At 41.5% G+C, this 20,247-nt stretch overlaps 1 protein-coding gene across 8 annotated transcripts in view; it reads right to left on the reverse strand.

Moving 5' to 3' along the window:
- Nucleotides 1–20,247, reverse strand: part of TMEM154 (transmembrane protein 154) — a 45,617-nt gene that overhangs the window by 22,121 nt on the left and 3,249 nt on the right. For 4 of the 8 annotated variants that reach the window (XR_014264158.1, XM_082463586.1, XM_082463583.1 and 1 more), the window contains exons 2-3: nt 560–817; nt 431–469 (exon numbers count right to left, since the gene is read on the reverse strand). Coding sequence is in view for 4 of the 8 variants with exons in the window: in XM_082463586.1 (XP_082319712.1) it covers nt 431–469; nt 560–817 (297 nt within the window). In the remaining 4 variants the exon portion in view is untranslated. Of the gene's footprint in view, nt 1–430; nt 470–559; nt 844–1,262; nt 1,360–20,247 lie in introns of those variants that run through there. The other 4 variants (XR_014264156.1, XM_082463585.1, XR_014264157.1 and 1 more) reach the window with 3 other exon arrangements.

Below are 20,247 nucleotides of genomic sequence, written 5' to 3' on the forward strand. Positions count from 1 at the left end.
GGGGGAGAAAACAGTATCTGTGACAAAGCACAGATGGAAGAATCCTCTTCTTGTGGCGAAGAGCCCAAGGACTGCAGCCTTCCCACCCTGCCCCCAATCTGACCCACAGCTTCACCAGCCTAACCGTTTCCTCCAATGGTTGGGAAATGTTACGTTGACCTATTGGCCAAAATTACACAGGGCCCTCATCTAGATTAGATACAGAGATGGCAGCTGTGTATTTTAATTTTCAATTTAGGCTGAAAGCATTCTCTCTTCTTTTTTTTTTTTTTTTAAATAGGAAGGAATATGGCATTTCTAAACTCTGGAAAACTTCATTGAAACAAGTCATTCATCACGTATTATTTTATGTAGTTGCTTCACTTAAAAACCTCTCGGTTTCTTTTCCCACACCATCCCAGCTCCAGGCAGGTGTTAGGATAATACTTACGTGTCTGTAAAGCACTCTGCGATCCTTGGCTAGAGGGCTCTGTGTGGAAGCAAAAAGTATTGTGTTTTATCAGTTATTCATTAACATATGAAGCAGTTGTCTGGAAATGGGAACAGGCAAAATATTTACCTTGTTTATTCCTTTTTCTTTTATGGTATATTACAAAGAGTATCACGGATAAAAGTAGGACGGCCAATACAATCAACGGGATCAACACCATTAATATAAACTCTAATTGGCCTGCATCTTCATCAATAACGGTAGAAGTCATACTGGCAGTGAATAGTTCTGTGGTCACTGCAGCAGATGTGCTTGGAGTCGTAGCCTCTTCCTCCAGGTTTTGCATGTCTCCGGACATTTCTGCTGACAGTTCTGTTTCCTCCATTTCTGTGGGAACACACACAAAATTGAGACTGTCATGGAGACAAAGTTAGTATGGTATGTTTTCAATGATTTGAAATTTATTCTACATGCATCCAGTGATAAACTTGATCCACTGGCTTTGGTCTTCCAGTTCAGTGTGACACAGAATATTATTGATCGAACATAAATGGAGCTCAACCTGGGAGTATATTGAACATGGATCAGAGCCCAGAGATAAACCTCCCACAAAGGCAGGCAGTTTAGACGCACTTAATCCAAGGGCGTTGAGAAGCTTTATTGTGTCAAGGGCGATATTCCAGGCTATCCTATAGGGTATTTTAATAACATTTCTGAATAAATCTAAATTCCCTTTTACTGAGAATTAAGCACTTGCCACGTAACACTTTTAGGTAAAAGGATTGCACTATGTCCTATTTTTTTTTTTTTTTTTTTATAAAAGTTAACCTACCAATGGAAAAGAATTCTTTGAAATCAGGGTGACTGATCAGATGTCAGTGTCAGGCCTCAGTTCTGCAGAAAACTAAGTCGCCTCTGAAATGATCCTACAGAAATCCTCCTGGACTCTAAATAAAAATATAATGTGTATCTCATTTGTAAAGTGAAATTCTCAAGGGGAAGTTCCCTTAGAAACTAAGGCAACTGCACCAATATTTAAATTTATTGAATAACATGCATCTTTAGAACTTTCCCTATTAATAAGCTATACGCAGGTTTATTCTGTTGGGACTTCAGACTGTGTTGGAAAACATCCGTGGCTCATCACAGGATAGGAAAAGACTAGTAGCTAGATGATTATTTGAAAAATCTTTCCTCACCTGGCTCTGTAGTGACCGTGGTCAGGAGAGCCCAGGTTTTCTTCCCATCGTGGTACAGTGTTGCCTATCATTCAGGTGGGGTCCAATGAGAAAACCAGCATATGAGCTGAGGCTACAGACAACTTATCCAATGGAATAATTTATGTGAAAGTTCTTTCTAAGGTGAAAGCTACTCTGCAAAGGAAGATGTCCACTTCCTGAAGCCATGTTCAGGCACGTTAGGCCACCACCCAGAGGGTGACCGACTGGGTACGGCAGGGTCAGTTCAGTCCTTAGCTCTCCACATGACTGCATGACAATGATTTATAAAAGTATTCCTTTGATCACAGTCTAACTTTTCAGTTACATAAACACTTCAATTTCTCCAAAGACCAGGGGATCCACTTGGTAATCACATCTGTCAATGCCACCCCAAACCCTCAGAATCAATTACAAACTGCAGAGTCTAAGTAAGTGGTGTTCTTCTCGTGTATATACTGAAAGCAGGATTTAAAAATATCTACCACTAGGGGCTTCCCTGGTGGCGCAGTGGTTAGGAATCTGCCTGCCAATGCAGGGGACACGGGTTCGAGCCCTGGTCTGGGAAGATCCTACATGCCGCGGAGCAACTAAGCCCGTGCACCACAACTACTGAGCCTGCGCGTCTGGAGCCTGTGCTCCGCAACAAGAGAGGCCGCGATAGTGAGAGGCCCGCGCATCGCGATGAAGAGTGGCCCCCGCTTGCCGCAACTAGGAAAAGCCCTCGCACAGAAACGAAGACCCGACACAGCCAAAGATAAATAAATAAAGTAATTAATTTTTAAAAAATGTATTAAAAAAAAAATCTACCACTTATTGACCTCTGCCTTCAGGGTTAAGTGACTTTGCCCTATATTTATGTCTTTGAAATAAGGTAAGTCAATAACGTATTCACATACTTGTTAAAAACTTTGATATATCATGTATCACCCTGGACCAGGAAAAGATATTTGTCCACCAGGACAATCTCCTCCTTAAAATCACCCTGCTTGCAGAACTACTGAGACCAAACAGCATTCTTCACTGGTAACCCAGGCCAGCAAAGACTGGATACATTTGGGGGGGACGGGTGGGCAGTGGGAGCAGTGGCACACACACAAATGCAGTTGGTGACAATGGCCCTGTTCCTTGAAGTCAGTGCTGATGGACCTTCCTCCAATAACCAGACCTCCTTTTTATTTCTTCTGTTTATTTACTTCTGCTACTGCTATAGCTGCTGCTATGATTTCAAGTTACCTTTTCAGATAATTTACTAAGAGCCAAGCCCTGTGCTCTGCCTTGTACCCAGATTATCTCATTTTGTCCCCACCATTTTTTCAGATAGAAACTGGGCAGGGAGCTTATACAACTAGCACACAACCACAAAGCTATCACAGGGGAGTGAAGATTTAAACCCAGGAGGGATGATTGCAGAACCTGAGCTTGGAACCTCACACAATATTTTCCTTCCCATCAGGCAGGAATGGAATGATTACAAATCATGAACTGGTAACCAAGAGAGGGAAACTTGTGTTCTTGCCCCTCAGCCTACAGGAAGGTAGATTTCTGGCACAAAGGCAATGAGGGGCTCTCATTGGACTCTTGCTAAGCTCCTCAGCCCAGGCAGCTGTGAGCAGAGCTGCCCAGAACAACAGGATCTTTCCAGCCTCTCCACGGAAGATGAACAATTTCCCAGTAGAACACTCAGAGCTCTGAGTCACACTTGACCTGTTGCCCCAGAAGAGGAGAAAATGGGAAAGGAAATAAGCTAGCAAGAATAATGAGGGTGTTTGGACAATCAGGCATGAAAGAGAAATGGGGAGAAGCACACAGATGGTCCTGGGTTGTGCACATTTATTTCTCAGTACAAAGGACAATGCTGGTCACAGGTGGCTCTTAGTGGCATTTTGGAGGGAAAAGGACTGGAAATTTTCTCCACAATATCCCTCTTACACACACCCTAACATATGTTTTCCATGTTAACCATCATTTACTCTCTCTGATTCTCTAGTGACTATTTAAATAAATGAAAGTCAAGGGTTCTCTGTGTGTGTTTTATTTTTCTTTATTCTGCAAGCCTTCATCTCCAGACACTCCTGTGACATCCTTCCTCACATCCCTCCCTTCCCAAACAAGAGCATAATAGCTCCAAATAACAAATAACAGTCATTTATCAGATGCTGATAGTATATGCTAGGTACTAGGATAAACATGCACCATCTAACTATCTTCACAACAAGTTCATTGTTCACAATACAAATAAAGAAACAGTCTCAAATGTCTCGCCCTGTGGTATAACCCCGATATTTACTCTGTCAGCTCTACTGATACACAGAGTTCTTTTTAAATTTTATTGAAGTACAGTTGATTTGCAATGTTGTTTATTTCTGCTGTACAGCGAAGTGACTCAGATATATATATATACACACACACACATATAATATATATATATTCTTTTCATATTCTTTTCCATTATGGTTTATCATAGGATATTCAGTATAGTTCCTTGTGCTATACAGTGACCTGGGAAGGGCCTCTCTCGCCTCCAACCCTCCCTTTCCTTTTGTTGTTTATCCATCCTATATATAATAGTTTGCATCTGCTAATCCCAAGATCCCAATACTTCCCTCCCCCACTCTCCTCCCCCTTGGCAACCACAAGTCTGTTCTCTATGTCTGTGAGTCTGTTTCTGTTTTGTAGATAAGTCCATTTGTGCCGTATTTTAGATTCCATATATAAGTGATATCATGTGATATTTGTCTTTTTCTGACTTATTTCGCTTAATATGATAATCTCTACGTCCATCTATGTTGCTGCAAATGGCATTTCATTCTTGTTTATGGCTGAGTAGTATTCCATTGTATGCATATGCCACATCGTCTTTATCTATTCATCTGTTGATGGACATTGAGGTTGCTTCCATATCTTGGCTACTGTGAATAGTGCTGCTGTGAACATAGGAGTGCATGTGATATGTAGGGTTTTGAAGCTGTGTTCCCTTGAGCATAGGTGCCAGTGATGGTGAGGGTTCTAGTCACTTAGTGGTTATGGAAATTTGGGCTCAATGTTCTAATCTGTACAACTAAGGAATGAGACCCAAGATCCCATCTATTTCCACATCTCTATGTTGGTTCTAAAGCATTTATCTTGTTTTTAATTAGACTTTTTGAACAGGCACTACACACATGGCACTAAGCTCAGAGAGGACATTTCACTACACCCTTTCCCCAGCCACTCAGTTTTCCTCCCCAGAGGTAACCACTGTTTCTGTCAGAAAACTCTCTGCATGTACAAGTGTAAGTATCATTTCCTGTTTCCTTTTTGAACACAAATGGTAGCAAAATTTATATACTGTGCTGCCCCTTGCTTTTTTCACTTAAAATTAGATCTTGAAGATTATTCCTTGTCTGTATACAGAGAGCTGCCTTTTCCTTCCATTATTTGTATATATCACAACCTATTCCTATTGATGGGGACTTAGGTTATTTCTTTTGTATTCGTATTTGTAGGTTATTTGTTTTGTGTTTCCCATGATGCTGCCACAATCGCCCCTGCACACCTGTCAGCTTGCACATCTGCAGTGTATCTCCAGACTGGGGAGAGGAGGTTGGGTGCAGCACCAAACTGCTTTTGGGGGGTCTGCCCTCACAACTGCTCCAAGACAACTCCAGCCAGTCCCTGTGCAGTGAGAATCGGCAGAAACTAAGTTGGAGAAGGGCTGGGTACGCAGGGGGTCTGTGATGGAAAAGTTGAAAATGTTGGGGATCAGCCCAAGAATTTGTGCGAAGAGCATCAAATGTCATCAAAGGGGGAGCCGGAAAACCAGGGCAGGCCAAGCATCTCTAACCAGGAGTGAGTCGCCAGGGGGACAGGAATTCCAGCTGTGAAAATGCTGTGTGTTCTACAAAGGCCCACGCTCATGCCTGGTGTTGGTAGTTTGCTATTTCCTCCATCCTCTGCCCACTCTGTTTCCCCATCTCTAGACTGATCTATTCTCTGTTGCCCAGGAGACTAATCTGTCCGGTATAACTTCTTCATTTTGTCTTCTTATCTAAATGTGGACATATTTCATGGAAAAAGGGGTGCAGCCAGGGGTTAGGGGGTGGTAAAACTGAAGAAGCTGCAGAAATAGAGAGAGGAACAAGCGTGAGAGTGGAGAGGGGGGTAGCAGCCAGCGAAGTGCACAAGAGAAGAAGCAGAAGAAAGAAGGAGGACCATCGTTGAAAGCAGAAGGGCTGTGTGAAGGGCAGCGGGCGTGGCTTTGAACCCTGCCTGCACTGGTGTAGGGGCTTGAGGGCGAGTCTGCCGGGACCCCTCTTCCCTCCAGGGGCCTTAGTCACGCTCTCTCCAGTGACCCCAGTGCAAACCTCCCGGGATTCTCCCTTTCACGCTCTCTCTCTCTGCTCAGAAAATGGAGCATTAATAGGAGATAATGGGAGTGGTCATGTGAGCGATGAAATTAAGCTGCAACACTTCGCTTTACTTTTAATCCTAAAATCCTAAAATGGCCAGATAATTAACTGCACAGTGTAGAGAGTCACTTAGAAACGACTATTGACAATATCCATGCAAACACAGCTGGGATGCGTATTTCACACATCTGGCGGGGACCCTGGGAGGGATCCTCGTAAGTGGGAAAAGAGGGAAAATGCTTGAGGTGAGCCTGGCAGCTCAGCAACCGGGTGGGCACCTCGCCCCTTCGTCACCGCTCCGAGCATCGTCCCCCAGTGGAAGTGACTCTGTTTCTTGGTGAAGCAAACTAGCTGACTTCTCTTTTTGAAAATGGAACAAATGTGCGACCAAGCTCTAGTTCTTAAAGTGAAAATAAAAGTCTTATATAGCAACTGCAAGGTTGCCACACTGATATCACAGTGTAAAATAAAACAATGAGGAGAGAATGTTATTAAACTCAGAATATCGGGAAGCATGTTGGACCTCAGTCAGATGCTCCATTCTTTCACTTGTTATGTCGACTCCATACACAGATTGTTGAAACCATCTTATAATTCAGGTAGTGAAACGAAGAAAAGACGGCAGGCGTCAGGTATTCAAATGCTGTCCTGCTCGGTGGAGAAACTGGATTTAATATGGATTTCAGGATGTTCAAGAAACCAAACCCAAGAAGCCTGCCCACTTTCCATTCCCCCGTACCTCTGTCTACAGCAAAGAGTCAGATTCATGTTAGAAGGAAGAGATCAAACCAAACCAAGAAGTCCTCTTGTGCTTCTCAGCCTTGGCCATACATTAGAGTCACCTAGGGCCCTTTCAACCCTCCCAATGCTTAGGGCACACACCCAAACCATTACATCTGAATATCTGGGGTGAACCCAGGCCTCAGTATCTTTCACAGAGTTCAGTGTGCAGCCAAGGTTGAGAACCAGGGCTCCAGACCCTGCCCACTCCTGGCCCTCCCCTGTCTACCCCTCTTTCTCTCTGTTCCTTCTTGGTGAACTGGAGGAGAATCAGGCCAGGGATTTGGATCCCAGCTCCCAGCAGCTGCCCACTCTATCACAAGAACACAATCGTTTAAAAATCATCACTGAAGCCTTGAACCCCTGAGAGCCTCTGGCCGGGATATATTGAGAGAGGGCTGTGACAGTCGTGCCTTATTATTCGAATAAGTTTGAATAAGAGACTTATTAATAAGAGAGATTGTGCTGGAACTTAAAAACCACATCTCCAGCAAAGGTCACTGCTGGCAGAACGGCTTAGAGGTCTGAACCAGCAGTCCACCCGCATTAGTGTGTTCCAGAATCATCGGGAGGGCTCCTCCCACACACATGGCTGGGCGCCACCCCCAGAGCTTCTGATTTAGCAGGTCTAGGATGAGGCCAAGAACTTTCACTTCTAACAAAATGCTGATGCTGCTGGTCTGGGGGCTATACCTGGAGAACCATGGGTTTGAGAGGCCCAAACAATCTCATGGAGTTGTGTTTAATTATCAGTCATATCTATTGTTGCTCACGGCACTTACTGTGCACCAGCATCATCTGGTTTTTTAAGCTCCACCCAAATCAGTTGCTTGAGGACATCCGAGGTTGTGGCCCTGAGCAACAGGATGTTTTTAAAGCTCCCTAGATGAGTCCATTAAGTATTTATGCTGGGTTGAAAGTTACTGAGTTAAATCATAATTCAATCGACTTTAATTTGCTGTTATTCATGAAGATAGTCTTATTAGCTTTAAAGATGACTGGAGAATCCTACACAGAAAGAAGCCTTTGGGAGCAAAATTAATAAGGTGTATTTTGGCATTGAAATTGGAAGTAAAGAGTAAAACTGTCACTATTTGCAGATCACATGATACTTTATATAGAAAACCCTAAAGTCTCCACCCCCAGACTGTTAGAACTAATAAATGAATTCAGCAAAGTTGCAGGATACAAGATTAATATACAGAAATCTGTTACATTTCTATACATTAATAATGAACTATCAGAAAGAGAAAGTTTTTAAAAATGCTGTTTAAAATTGCATCAGAAAGAAGAAAATACCTCAGAATAAACTTAACCAAGGAGGTGAAAGACCTATACTCTGAAAACTATAAAACATTGATGAAGGAAATTGAAGATGATACAAAGAAATGGAAAGATAGCCCATCCTCTTGGATTGGAAGAATTAATACTGCCTAAAGCAATCTACAGGTTTAATGCAATCCCTCTCAAAATACCCGTGACATTTTTCACAGAACTAGAACAACTAATCCTACAATTCATATGGAACCAGAAAAGACCCAGAATTGCCAAAGCAATCCTGAAGAAAAAGAACAAAGCTGGAAGCATAACCCTCCCAGACTTCAGACTATACTACAAAGCCAGAATAATAGAAACATAGTATTGGCACAAAAAGAGACACATAGATCAGTGGAAGAGAATAGAGAGCCTAGAAATAAACCCAAGCACCTATGGTCAATTAATCTATGAGGAGGCAAGAATATACAATGGAGAAAAGACAGTCTCTTCAATAAGTGGTGCTGGGAAAACTGGACAGCTACATGTAAAAGAATGAAATTAAAACATTCCCTCACATCATATACAAAAATAAGGTCAAAATGGTTTAAAGACCTAAATGTAAGACCTGAAACCATAAAAGTCCTAGGAGAGAACATAGGCAGAATACTGGTTGACATAAATTATAGCAATATATTTTTAGATCTGTCTCCTAATACAAAAGAAATAAAAGCAAAAATAAACAAATGGGACCTAATTACAAAAAGCTTTTGCACAGCAAAGGAAACCACCTACAAAACGAAAGCACAACCTATGGAATGGGAGAAAGTATTTGCAAATGATATGGATGACAAGTGGTTAATATCCAAAATACATAAACAGCTCATACAACTCAATATCAGAAAACAAATAACCCAGTCCAAAAATGGGCAGAGGACCTGAACAGACATTTTTCCAAAGAAGACATAGACATGGCCAACAGGCACATGAAAAGATGCTCAATATCACTAATTATTAGAGAAATGCAAATCAAAATCACAATGAGATATCACCTCACACCTGTCAGATGGCCATCATCAAAAAGTCTACAAATAACAAATGTTGAAGAGGGTGTAGAGAAAAGGGAACCCTCCTACACTATTGGTGAGAATGTAAATTGGTACAGCCACTGTGGAAAACAGTCTGGAGGTTTCTCAAAAAACTAAAAATAGAACTACCACATGATCCAGCAATTCCACTCCTGGGTATGTATCCAGAAAAAATGAAAATCCTAATTCAAAAAGATACATGTACCCCAATCTTCACAGCAGCACTCTTTACAATAGCCAAGATAGGGAAGCAACCCAAGTGTCCATCAACAGATGAATGGATAAAGAAGATGTGGTATATATTGGGGGGGCCAAAAGGTTCATTCAGATTTTTCCTCAACATGGCTCTAGTAGCACTGGGATGTCTTTAACTTCATTCGCAACAATTTTGTTAGATTGTATAGTGACAGCTGTCATATCAGCGTGCATTTAAAAAAAGACTTATCAAAATTGGTGAATTTTTGTGTAGCCATTTTAATATTGAAGATGGAAGAAAAAAGCAACATTTTCGGCATATTATGCTTTATTATTTCAGGAAAGGTAAAAATGTAACTGAAACACACAAAAAGATTTGTGCGGTGTATGCAGAAAGTGCTGTGACTGATCGAACGTGTCATAAGTGGTTTGCAAAGTTTCATGCTAGAGATTTCTTGCTGGACGATGCTCCACAGTTGGGTAGACCAGTTGAAGTCGATAGTGATCAAATCAAAACAATGATTAACAATAATCAACGTTATACCACGCAGGAGATAGCTGATATACTCAAAATATCCAAATCAAGCATTGAAAATCATTTGCACCAGCTTGGTTATGTGAATTCCTTTGATGTTTGGGTTCCACATAAGTTAAGCGAAGAAAACCTTCTTGACCATATTTCCGCATGTGATTCTCTACTGAAAAGTAATGAAAACGTTCTGTTTTTAAAACAAGTTGTGCTGGGCGATGAAAAGTGGATACTGAACAATAACGTGGAACGGAAGAGATTGTGGGGCAAGCGAAATGAACCACCACCAACCACACCAAAGGCCGATCTTCATCCAAAGAAGGTGATGTTGTGTGTATGGTGGGACTGGAAGGGAGTCCTCTATTATGAACTCCTTCTGGAAAACCAAATGATTAATTCCAGTAAGTGCTACTCCCAATTAGACCAACTGAAAGCAGCACTCGATGAAAAGCGTCCAGAATTAGTCAACAGAAAACGCAAAATCTTCCATCAGGATAATGCAAGACCGCATGTTTGTTTGATGACCAGGTGAAAACTGTTACAGCTTGGCTGGGAAGTTCTGATTCATCCACCATATTCATCAGACATCGCACCTTTGGATTTCCATTTATTTCAGTCTTTACAAAATTCTTTGAATGGAAAAAATTTCAATTCCGTGGAAGACTGTAAAAGGCACCAGGAACAGTTTTTTGCTCAAAAAGATAAAAAGTTTTGGGAAGATGGAATTATGAAGTTGCCTGGAAAATGGCAGAAAGTAGTGGAACAAAAGGGTGAATACATTGTTTAATAAAGTTCTTGGTGAAAATGAAAAATGTGTCTTTTGTTTTTACTTAAAAAACTGAAGGCAGTTTTTGGCCCACCCAATATATACAATGGAATACTACTCAGCCATAAAAAAGAATGAAATTCTGCCATTTGCAGCAACATGGAATCACCTAGACAATATTATGCTTAGTGAAATAAGTCAGACAGAGAAAGACAAATACTGTATGAGATCACTTATATGTGGAATCTAAAAAATAATACAAATGAATCTACATGCAAAACAGAAACAGACTCACAGATACAGAAAACAAACTAGTGGTTACCAGTGAGGAGAAGGAAGGGGGGAGGGGCAAATTAGGGATATGGGATTAAGAGATGAAAACCACTATGTATAAAATAGATAAGCAGCAAAGATATATTGTACAACACAGGGAATTATAGCCATTATCTTGTAATAACTTGTAATGGAGTATAATCTATAAAAATACTGAATCATTATGCTGTACACCTGAAACTAATATAATAATGTAAATCAAGTATACTTTAACAACAACAACAACAAAAATAGGTGCATGTACCTGTCAAGTAGTCTATCTCTTCAACTCTGACATCTTTTTAAAAAAAATCAGTTGTTCAGTATCTGTGACACCTGACTGTGATGTGGCCAGGGGTAAGCCGGGAATACAACAGGAACGCGTGACGTTACCCGACCCCCCAGGCCCCAGCTGGGCTGCAGGAGGATGATTGTGCTGATGCAGGGGGCACTAACGCCGAGGGGATGGACCACCTCCTCGGCGCTGGGGTGCTGGCGTGGACCAGACGGTGCCACTGGGACACCATCCTGCGTAAGGCACAGGGGGAGCTCTGAAGGGTTCTGCGCTTTCTCTAGTTTACTTGGTTTTGAAACAGTACTATGAGCTGTTAATTACCTGACATGATTTCCTCCCTGTACCTATTTGCTTATCGCCTGTGTCCTCCTTTGCTCTGCTCTGTATCTATCTCCAGCCCCGGGAACCGTGTCTGCTGTACGGTTGCTCTTCACTGGACAGCTATTTAGGAAAAAGGCCAGATGAGCCAGAGGTAAAGTGCTAGACAGGTCTCTCGCCTTTCTATCAAGAGACCGATATCTTCCTCCCTCAAGCAACCCAACCCCCTTCCAGGAACACACACCGTGTGTTCTTAGTCACGGAGAGAAAAGGGATCTACGGTGGTTTTCTCAAAAACTTATCTGAATTTTAAAGAAAACACTGGGAAATGAGAGGAATTGTTTAGTGAAAAGATAAGCATCTCTAATGATGAAATTTCACGTTTCTAGCTTTTTGGGTTTTCTTTTTGTTTGCTGGTTTTGGTTTCGGTTTTGGAATCAGGTGTGTCACAGGGCTCCCCACGTGTATAGCCCAGGCACCTGAACTCTCTCTGGGGAGCAGGACTAGCCGGGGTGGAGGGACTGCTGTTTCCTCTGTAAGCTCTGGTGTACTATGCAGCTGACCTTTTTTATTTAGTGAATATGTTCACTTAGTACGTTCTCTCTGACATTATACTTGAAGATGAATAAATAGTTGGGGGAACAGGCTCAGTGCAAAATCAGCGAAGGTTAGTGGCAGATGGTAAGCACCGAAGGGCAATTTAGGTAAAGTGGTGCCTGTGTTTCGTATACCCTTTCTCTTCAGCCATCAGATGACGAAAGGTGACAATGCCTTATGTAGAAAGATCATTAAGAAATGTCTCTTTTGCTTATTTTGAGCAGGGTCATCTGATAAAAGGCTTTCATACAATAGTCTGCTCTGGAAAGCACCTGTGAAGCACCATTGTGTTTTACCCCATTGCCTTGAGAAGCACCCTGCAATTGCAATTTACTATCAGATTACAACATGCCTATCATATGCTATCACTCATATGTGGAATCTAATTTTTAAAAATGATACAAATGAACTTATTTACAAAACAGAAACAGACTTACAGATACTGAAAACAAACTTACGGTTACCAAAGGGGAAACGTTGTGGGGAGGGAGAAATCAGGAGCTTGGGATTAACATACACATACTACTATATATGAAGTAGATAACCAACAAGGACCTACTGTATAGCACAAGGAACTCTACTCAATACTCTGTAATAACATATATGGGAAAAGAATCTTAAAAAGACTGGATATATGTTTATGTATAACTGAATCACTTTGCTGTACACCTGAACTTGACACAACATTTTAAATCAACTATACTCCAATAACATTAAAAAAAAAGAAAAGGAAGGAAAACATGTCCCACCATGGAGGCCCACAATGCTCAGATGCATTTTTCATTTTATACTTTTTATTTGGTGTCTTTTTCAGAGAAAGCTTGCTTGTTTCTAAGCAGACTTGCCCAGACCCTAAGGCTGTCTCTGGTTTGAAGTTACTCACCTGGAGAAGCTGCATTTTTGACCATCTGAGTACCTTTTCAAACACTGGAATCCTATCCTGGCCTGTCAGTACCTGGCAGTTTTAAGAAATGTATATATTTTTATGACACAGAATACACTTTTAACATTTAAAATTTCTTCCTACCATCAGTGGGATGATAGATACAAAAGTACTTTATTTTTCTTAATTTTTATTTTATATTGGAGTATAGTTGATTTACAGTGTTGTGTTAGTTTCAGGTGTAGAGCAAAGTGGTTCAGTTATACATACACATATATCTATTCTTTTTCAGATTCTTTCCCATATAGGTTATTACAGAGTATTGAGTACAGTTCCCTGTGCTATACAGTAGGTCCTTGTTGATTATTTTATATATAGTAGTGTGAAAAATACTTTAAAATGAAAGATTATTAAGTGATAGAAAAGTATTCAGGTTAGCAATGATAATTACTACTTTTATTATATTTCTACCTCTCTTTTAAAGCCAATTTCAAAATTACAATGTAAAAGAGTAACATGAAAACAAATGCTCCTCGACCTGTCCTGCCCTCCCTGGCTGCTGTGTCAGCCTCCCTCTGGGTGGATAAATGAGGGAAACTCTGGTGCAGGTCACACAGGTCTCTGTGCTGGCCTGGCCTCCTTGCTCAGGTCAGCACAAGCTCAGAGTTACCAGAAGCCACTGCAGGAGAGACAAACCAAAACCTAAGCAGTAGATGTATGCTTGTGCTCATCAGAGAAGAGGAAGGCAGGGGAAGGAGATGTGGGCGCCCAGCTCAGTGGCTGATGTGCCTTCACAAGGAGCTGCAGGAGGGAAGGGGGGAGGGTATAACCAAAAGTTCTCCGTGCCAGCCTTTGGGGCAGCAGAGGGCCAGAGTGTGTTTGCTGTTGGAAGTTTTCTTACAGGAGGCTCAAGAAGGAAGCAAGTTCGTGAGGTCTTCCAAGTGGCATCTGAGGGGAGAAAATGGTGGATGGGATTTTCTAGGGTCAGCAAAGCCACTTAGCAGGTCTCTAAGTCTGGCCTGGCTTGTGATCCTATTTTACCTCCAAAGAGAATCAGTCCTGCCCTTCCATCCAAGATCCTTGCCCATCCATCCAAGTCCTCAGAATTTCAGTATCACAGCTTGAGCTTCTGATGAGCTATTCTCACTCTCTTTTGTCAACCTCTTTTCTGCGTTTATTAATACAATCCCATGACTTTTTTCCCATTTAGTTTTTTTAAATTAATTAATTAATTTATTTATTTTATTTTTGGCTGTGTTGGGTCTTGGTTGCTGCGCATGGGCTTTCTCTAGTTGCGGTGAGCTGAGCGGGGGGTACTCTCGGTCGCAATGTGTGGGCTTCTCATTGCAGTGGATTCCCTTGTTGCGGAGCACGGGCTCTAGGCGCGTGGACTTCAGTAGTTGTGGTGCACGGGCTCAGCTGCTCCGTGGCACATGGGATCTTCCTGGACCAGGGATCGAACCCGTGTCCCCTGCATTGGCAGGCGGATTCTTGACCACTGCGCCACCAGGGAAGTCCCTCTCATTTAGTTTTTGATGTGACAAATTACATGAATAGATTCTCTAAAGTTGATCCACTCTTGGATTCCTAGTTTTAGTCTACTTAATCACCAGGGGTTTGTTTGTTTGTTTATTTTTTAGTGATAATTCCTTGTTATTTGAATGACTGATTTAGGACTCAACTTAAATATTCTAATATTTGTTAACTAGCTACATAGCCAAAATGTCTCTGGTCTTAGTGATGCACCAATACAGGGATGGTCTTTGCCTGGCAAAAGGTCATCATAATCATAAATAGAGTTACTAGATAAAATACAGGACACCTGTTAAATTTGAGTATCAGGTAAACAACAAATAATGTTTTAGTATAAATGTATCCCATGCAATATTTTATGTATACTTACATTAAATTGCATGGGATGTACAATAGTTATACTAAAAAATTTTTGTTTATTGGAAATTTACATTTATCTGAGTGTTTTATATTATTTGCTAAATCCGGCCATCTGAATCATAGACAAATAAATAAGCATAATTTTTAGAAAACAATAAATAGATTTTTAAATTAATAAACAGTGTTGTCAGGGGGAAAAAATGTCAACAAACCCTCCTAACAACTGGGCTCCTGTTTCTGAAAGCCACAATGGGGTGGGGAAATAAGAAATAATAAAGATCGTTTTAATTCATATAAAATATAGAAACATAGAAAAAAATTCAGATTGCAAAAAAAAAACCTAGATTTGCTGGTTTTGTTTTAAGGAAGCAAACACAAAACACCACCACCCATCAGATCCTGCTGTGGCAGATCGCTCTCCTTTCCAACCACCTCCTCTAATTTCTCAGGAAATGCTTCTATGCTGTCTTTAGCACCAGAGGCAGACTTTTCTATTCTTTTTATGTTACATAACTTTTTTTTCAAGTTTTCAAATCAGCTCTTACTGGCTTGAAATTTCATGTCTATGAAACTTATATTCCCCTTTTTTTTTTTCAAAAATACTTCCCCAGGGACTTCCCTGGTGGTTCAGTGGTAAGGACCCTGTGCTTCCATTGCAGGGGACACATGTTCAATCCCTGGTCGGGGAACTAAGATCCAGCATGCCGTGGGGCACGGCCAAATAAATAAATATGTAAAAAAAAAAAAAAAAGTACTTCCCCAAAATGTCTGTAACTACCTGGCTTTTCTGCAAATTGTCATGCTGCTCAATGCCTATCTTCTGGGTCTGAACTTCCCTCTATATTCTGAGAGGGAGATGGACAGAAGGCTCTCTCGGAACTACTCATAGGTGCAGCCATGTAGCTTTCTCTACAAGAGAGCAAGATATAGCTGTTTCCTGTTTGGTTTGAGGAGCCAGAACTGAACTATTCACACACAAAATGATTTGGGAGACTTTTAACATTTCAGAACAAAATAAAACTGGATTAATGAAAAATCATATTTATCCAGGTATCACCACAGTTTCATTGCATTATTGAAATGATTATAATTTTGTCACAAACACAAGTAAGTCTTGGGCTATAGAATAAATTTCATGTCATTCATTCCTTTAGTCAGTGAGTTGTGTGCCTGTCATGTACCAGGAACTATTCTAGAGACATAAGGGTGAACGAGACCAGGCCCCAACCTCCCTGGGAAGTGACTGGTAAGTAGGGACAATGGCATATGAATGAATAATTACATTACAGTTTCATAAAAGTCATAATATGTTTGGGCACAGAGCATCATGAGGACATGGGAGGGGAAGGCATTCATTGCATCTGGGGTGGAGGATTCAGGAGAACTTCCCAGAGGAGGTGACCACTGAATTGAATCTCAGGAGTTCGTCAAGCAACGATGGCAAGGAAGGCACTGCAGCTGAAGCACAGCTATGGAAAGCTCCGTGGCCCGACAGAGGTTGGCACATTCAAGTAGTTATCATAGGATGCATGGTGGGAAGTGTCTAGTAGGAAAGGAACACAGCACAAGCTTACAAGGGGCCTCGTAATGAGGCTGAGGGGGCTGGAATCTATCCGAAGGAAATGAAAAACCACTGAAGGGGTGAAAACAAGAGAAAAATAATCACAGTTTTGTTAGAGAACCATCACTCTGGAGGTTATGTGAAATTGGGTTGGAGAGGAGACTAAAGGCAAAGAGACTAGTTAAGAAGTTAATGAAGTAACCTAGGTGAGAGCTAAGAAGGGCCTAAACCAGTAGGGAGCAGAGAAAGAGTTCCGTTTTGGCCAGGCTGAGCCCAGGGCCCCTGGGACGTCTCCTAGGAGGACAGACGATGAATATGTAGGGCTAGAGCTAGGCAGACATCCCTGATTGGAGTGATTTGGGGAACCGTCAGCCTAGGAGGGAGATAGAAATGATGAAAGTGTGTCATGACCCTGAGATGATGTAAGGAGTGAGAAAAGAAAAGATAAATACAAAAGGAACAGGTGGAAGAGAAAGATTCATAACCCCAAACTGGAAAGGAACAATCAGAGTCATAGGAGACCAAGAAGAAAATGGCCTCATAAGACCCAAGGAAGAGGAGGGTTTCAATAATTGATTATGTTAAGTGCTACAGAGAAAAACAGAAGATAAAGACGGTAATGGGTCCTTTGGGTTCGGCTATTAGAAGGCACTGGTGACCCAGACAGAGCAATTTGAGTGCCGTGCTTGACATGGCAGCCAGATCGCAGGGGGTTGAGAAGTGAACGGCGAGTGAAAATGAAGATGTGTTGGCTGTCTTTCAAAGAGACTGGGAGTTATAGAAAGGGAAGAGGGAGGAGAGCTCGTGGGGACTCAGGAGAGCTGGAAAAGAACTCACAGGCTCCCTCACTTTTCATTATGAACATATACCTACCAAAGGGAATAGAGACGAATGTAACAAATAACAGGGGACCCACCCTAATTATCTTCTATTTCCCCATAATGACTAGAGCAGGAGTTGGCAAACTTTTTCTTAACAGGCCAGAGAGTAACTGTTTTAGATCTTGTGGGCCAAGAGGCAAAATACAGGCTATTATCTGTTTTTATGTAACCATTAAAAATATAAAAACCATTCTTAGCTCAAGTGTTGGAAAAAAGCAGGAAGCTGGCTGAGTTTGGCCCATGATTCTTGGTTTGCTGACCCTGGACCACCATGTTTTTTTCTGAAAGAAACACAACATTGTAAATACAGCTGAAGCCCTCCTTCCCCCAATCTCTTTCAAGTTAACCGCTCTTCTCAATTAGCACGTATCAGTCCCACACTTTCCAAATACGCCCGTGTCCCTAAGCAATAGAAGCAGAATTTGGAGTGTTTTAAAAACTTTAAATAAATGTAATTATTCTGCGCATAATAATCTTCCACTGGTTTTTTGGTCAATATTACATTTGAGACTGATTTATCTTAATACATTTGGCTGTAGTTCATTAAGTTTACCTGCTCTATGATATCTCATTCTGTGACTATACCAAGTTTCATGTATTTTTCTTTTGTTAATAGATATTTAGATTGTTTCTATTTTTCCCATTTTTACAAACAATGCTACAATCCACATCCTTGGCCATGACTCTTTGCCGTCGTACATTTGTGAGTGATCTGACAGTGAATTGTTGTAGTTGTAGGGTATGAACATCTCCAGTTGACTAAATATTTCCAGATTGTTCTCCAGAATGGTTGTATCAAAAAAAATTCCTTTTCCAATAACCTCATATAGTTAGTAACCTGAAAAATTCACCCAGTATGCAGCACCTAGAAATACTAGATGAAATAGAAGAAACAACTTCTTAAATGTATAAGGAAATCACAAAAAAAGCAAGGAATTCCCCAGGGCCCAGAAAATATGGAGAAAGAAAAAAAAAACTTGTAGAGGAAATTTAAATTCAGAGCCATACCTACCCACCTATGGGGACTTGCCCGAATCCCACAGGATATGATAAGCTATATAGTACTTTCAGGCGTTCCTGTCCACCTACTGGGTCAAAAGTGAAAGCTAAAACACCAGTTCATGGTTTTAAAAAATAAAGAAAGAAAAAAGAAAAGCAGCTGCAATGATTCTGGCAAAGTTCAAAGTCAGGTGCACTTCCCCCAGGCTGACCTCATCATCATCCTGACACTGTGGACCCCTGACCCACAGCCTGGTTTTGAATTTGGTTTTGTCTGCTTCCTTCTCCTTGGCAGTCACTTTGGTCTCTTTGGTCACCTGCTTCTGGTTACCGGCTTGCCTCTGCTGGCCTGCACCTCTAATGAAGTTTTGGTACCTCACGCAGCTCTTGGAGGCTGATCCCTGAGGTCTCCCTCTCCCCATCCCAACGCTGGGGTTTAAGCCTGAGGTCCAAGCACCCGCTCTCCTCAAGCCCAGGGCACACCCCTATCTGAGTTTTTTCCAAACCCTATTTTGTGGTGACAGGACTGAGGCTGCACTGGGAAAGTATTTACAGTAGCTTGGTGACAGGATCAGAAAATTTGGGGTTCTGTTAAATAGGGTGGGCCACGCTCTGTGTGCTGGGTTTGGCCCTAATTCCCCCAAGATTTTTATCATGATGGGAGGTGACAGATACAAGAAGCAACAAGATTCAATCTACATAAACTTCAGATAAAAATTATCAAATAGTGAATAGTATGTTTAAAGACATAAAAGAAGGAACAAATAAGGAAAAATAAAACCAAGACTCTCTCTATATATTGTACAATATTCTGTATTCTAGGATTTTCTAGAAATGAAAAATATGGTAACTTAAATTCAAAGCCCAGTGCATGGGTTCAGCGGCAGGAGACACTAGAGGATTGCACTGATCTGCCCTCCCATGGGCAGTGCCAGGTTCTTGTCTCTCCACATCTTTGCCAACAGTTGAGGGTGGTGCAAACTATACACAGGTAGGCAAATTACAGGTTGCACTGTTTCTTTACAGAACTGAGCCTATCCCAGCCAAAGTCCCGCCCTCTTCTGTTTTCCTGGGTCAGCCTTTTAGACACGGAAGAACTTTAAGCCTTAATAAAACCCTCTCTGCTTGTTTGTTTTTTTTTCTTTTCTTTTTGCCCCTGAGGGCTGTTTGGTCCTTGGGGTCAGTTCTCAGCAGGGCTCTCCCACGGTGTGACTCTGCCTGACAGAAGGCTGGGCTTTCTCTCCCTGGTTCCCACACCCCAAAGCCTCTTACCCAGTGACTTCAACATTCTGTTTTTCCTGCTTCTGGTCTTAACTATGCTAATCCCCAGATTCTCTGTTGCTCACTCTGTACCTTTCAGCCTCTCCCTTCCCCTCCACAGGCCAAAGTTTAACCCAACTCCACTATCCCTTTTCCTGTCAGCCAGTCTCTGACCCAATCAAACAAATACAGCTCCTTTATGAACATGTGATAAACTTACAGCCCAGCCAAGAGTTTGTGTGATACACCTACACAGTCAGGAAGGCATACTTTTCCAAACCTAAAACTAGACTCATAGCCTGGCAGAGCCTGAATACCCAGAGGTAATACAGTGTATTGTTAGAGCGTGGACTCCTGAGGCTGAATCTTACTTAGATCCACTACTTAGCTGTGTGACCTTGGCAAGTCAGTTAACCCCTCTGTCCCTGTTTTCTCATCTGTAAAATAGGAATAATAGTAGCCACTGTATAAGGTTTGTTATGAGAATTAAATGAGTTGGTAGATATAAAGTGTTCAGAACAGGCATATACTGAGCACTATCTATGTTGGCCATCAGCATTTTTACTACTTGAAATGGGGACTGTCCCAGGAAATAGCA

Source organism: Balaenoptera physalus (genome assembly GCF_965194825.1).
Source record: "Balaenoptera physalus genome assembly, chromosome: 5".
Taxonomy (NCBI): Eukaryota; Metazoa; Chordata; class Mammalia; order Artiodactyla; family Balaenopteridae; genus Balaenoptera; species Balaenoptera physalus.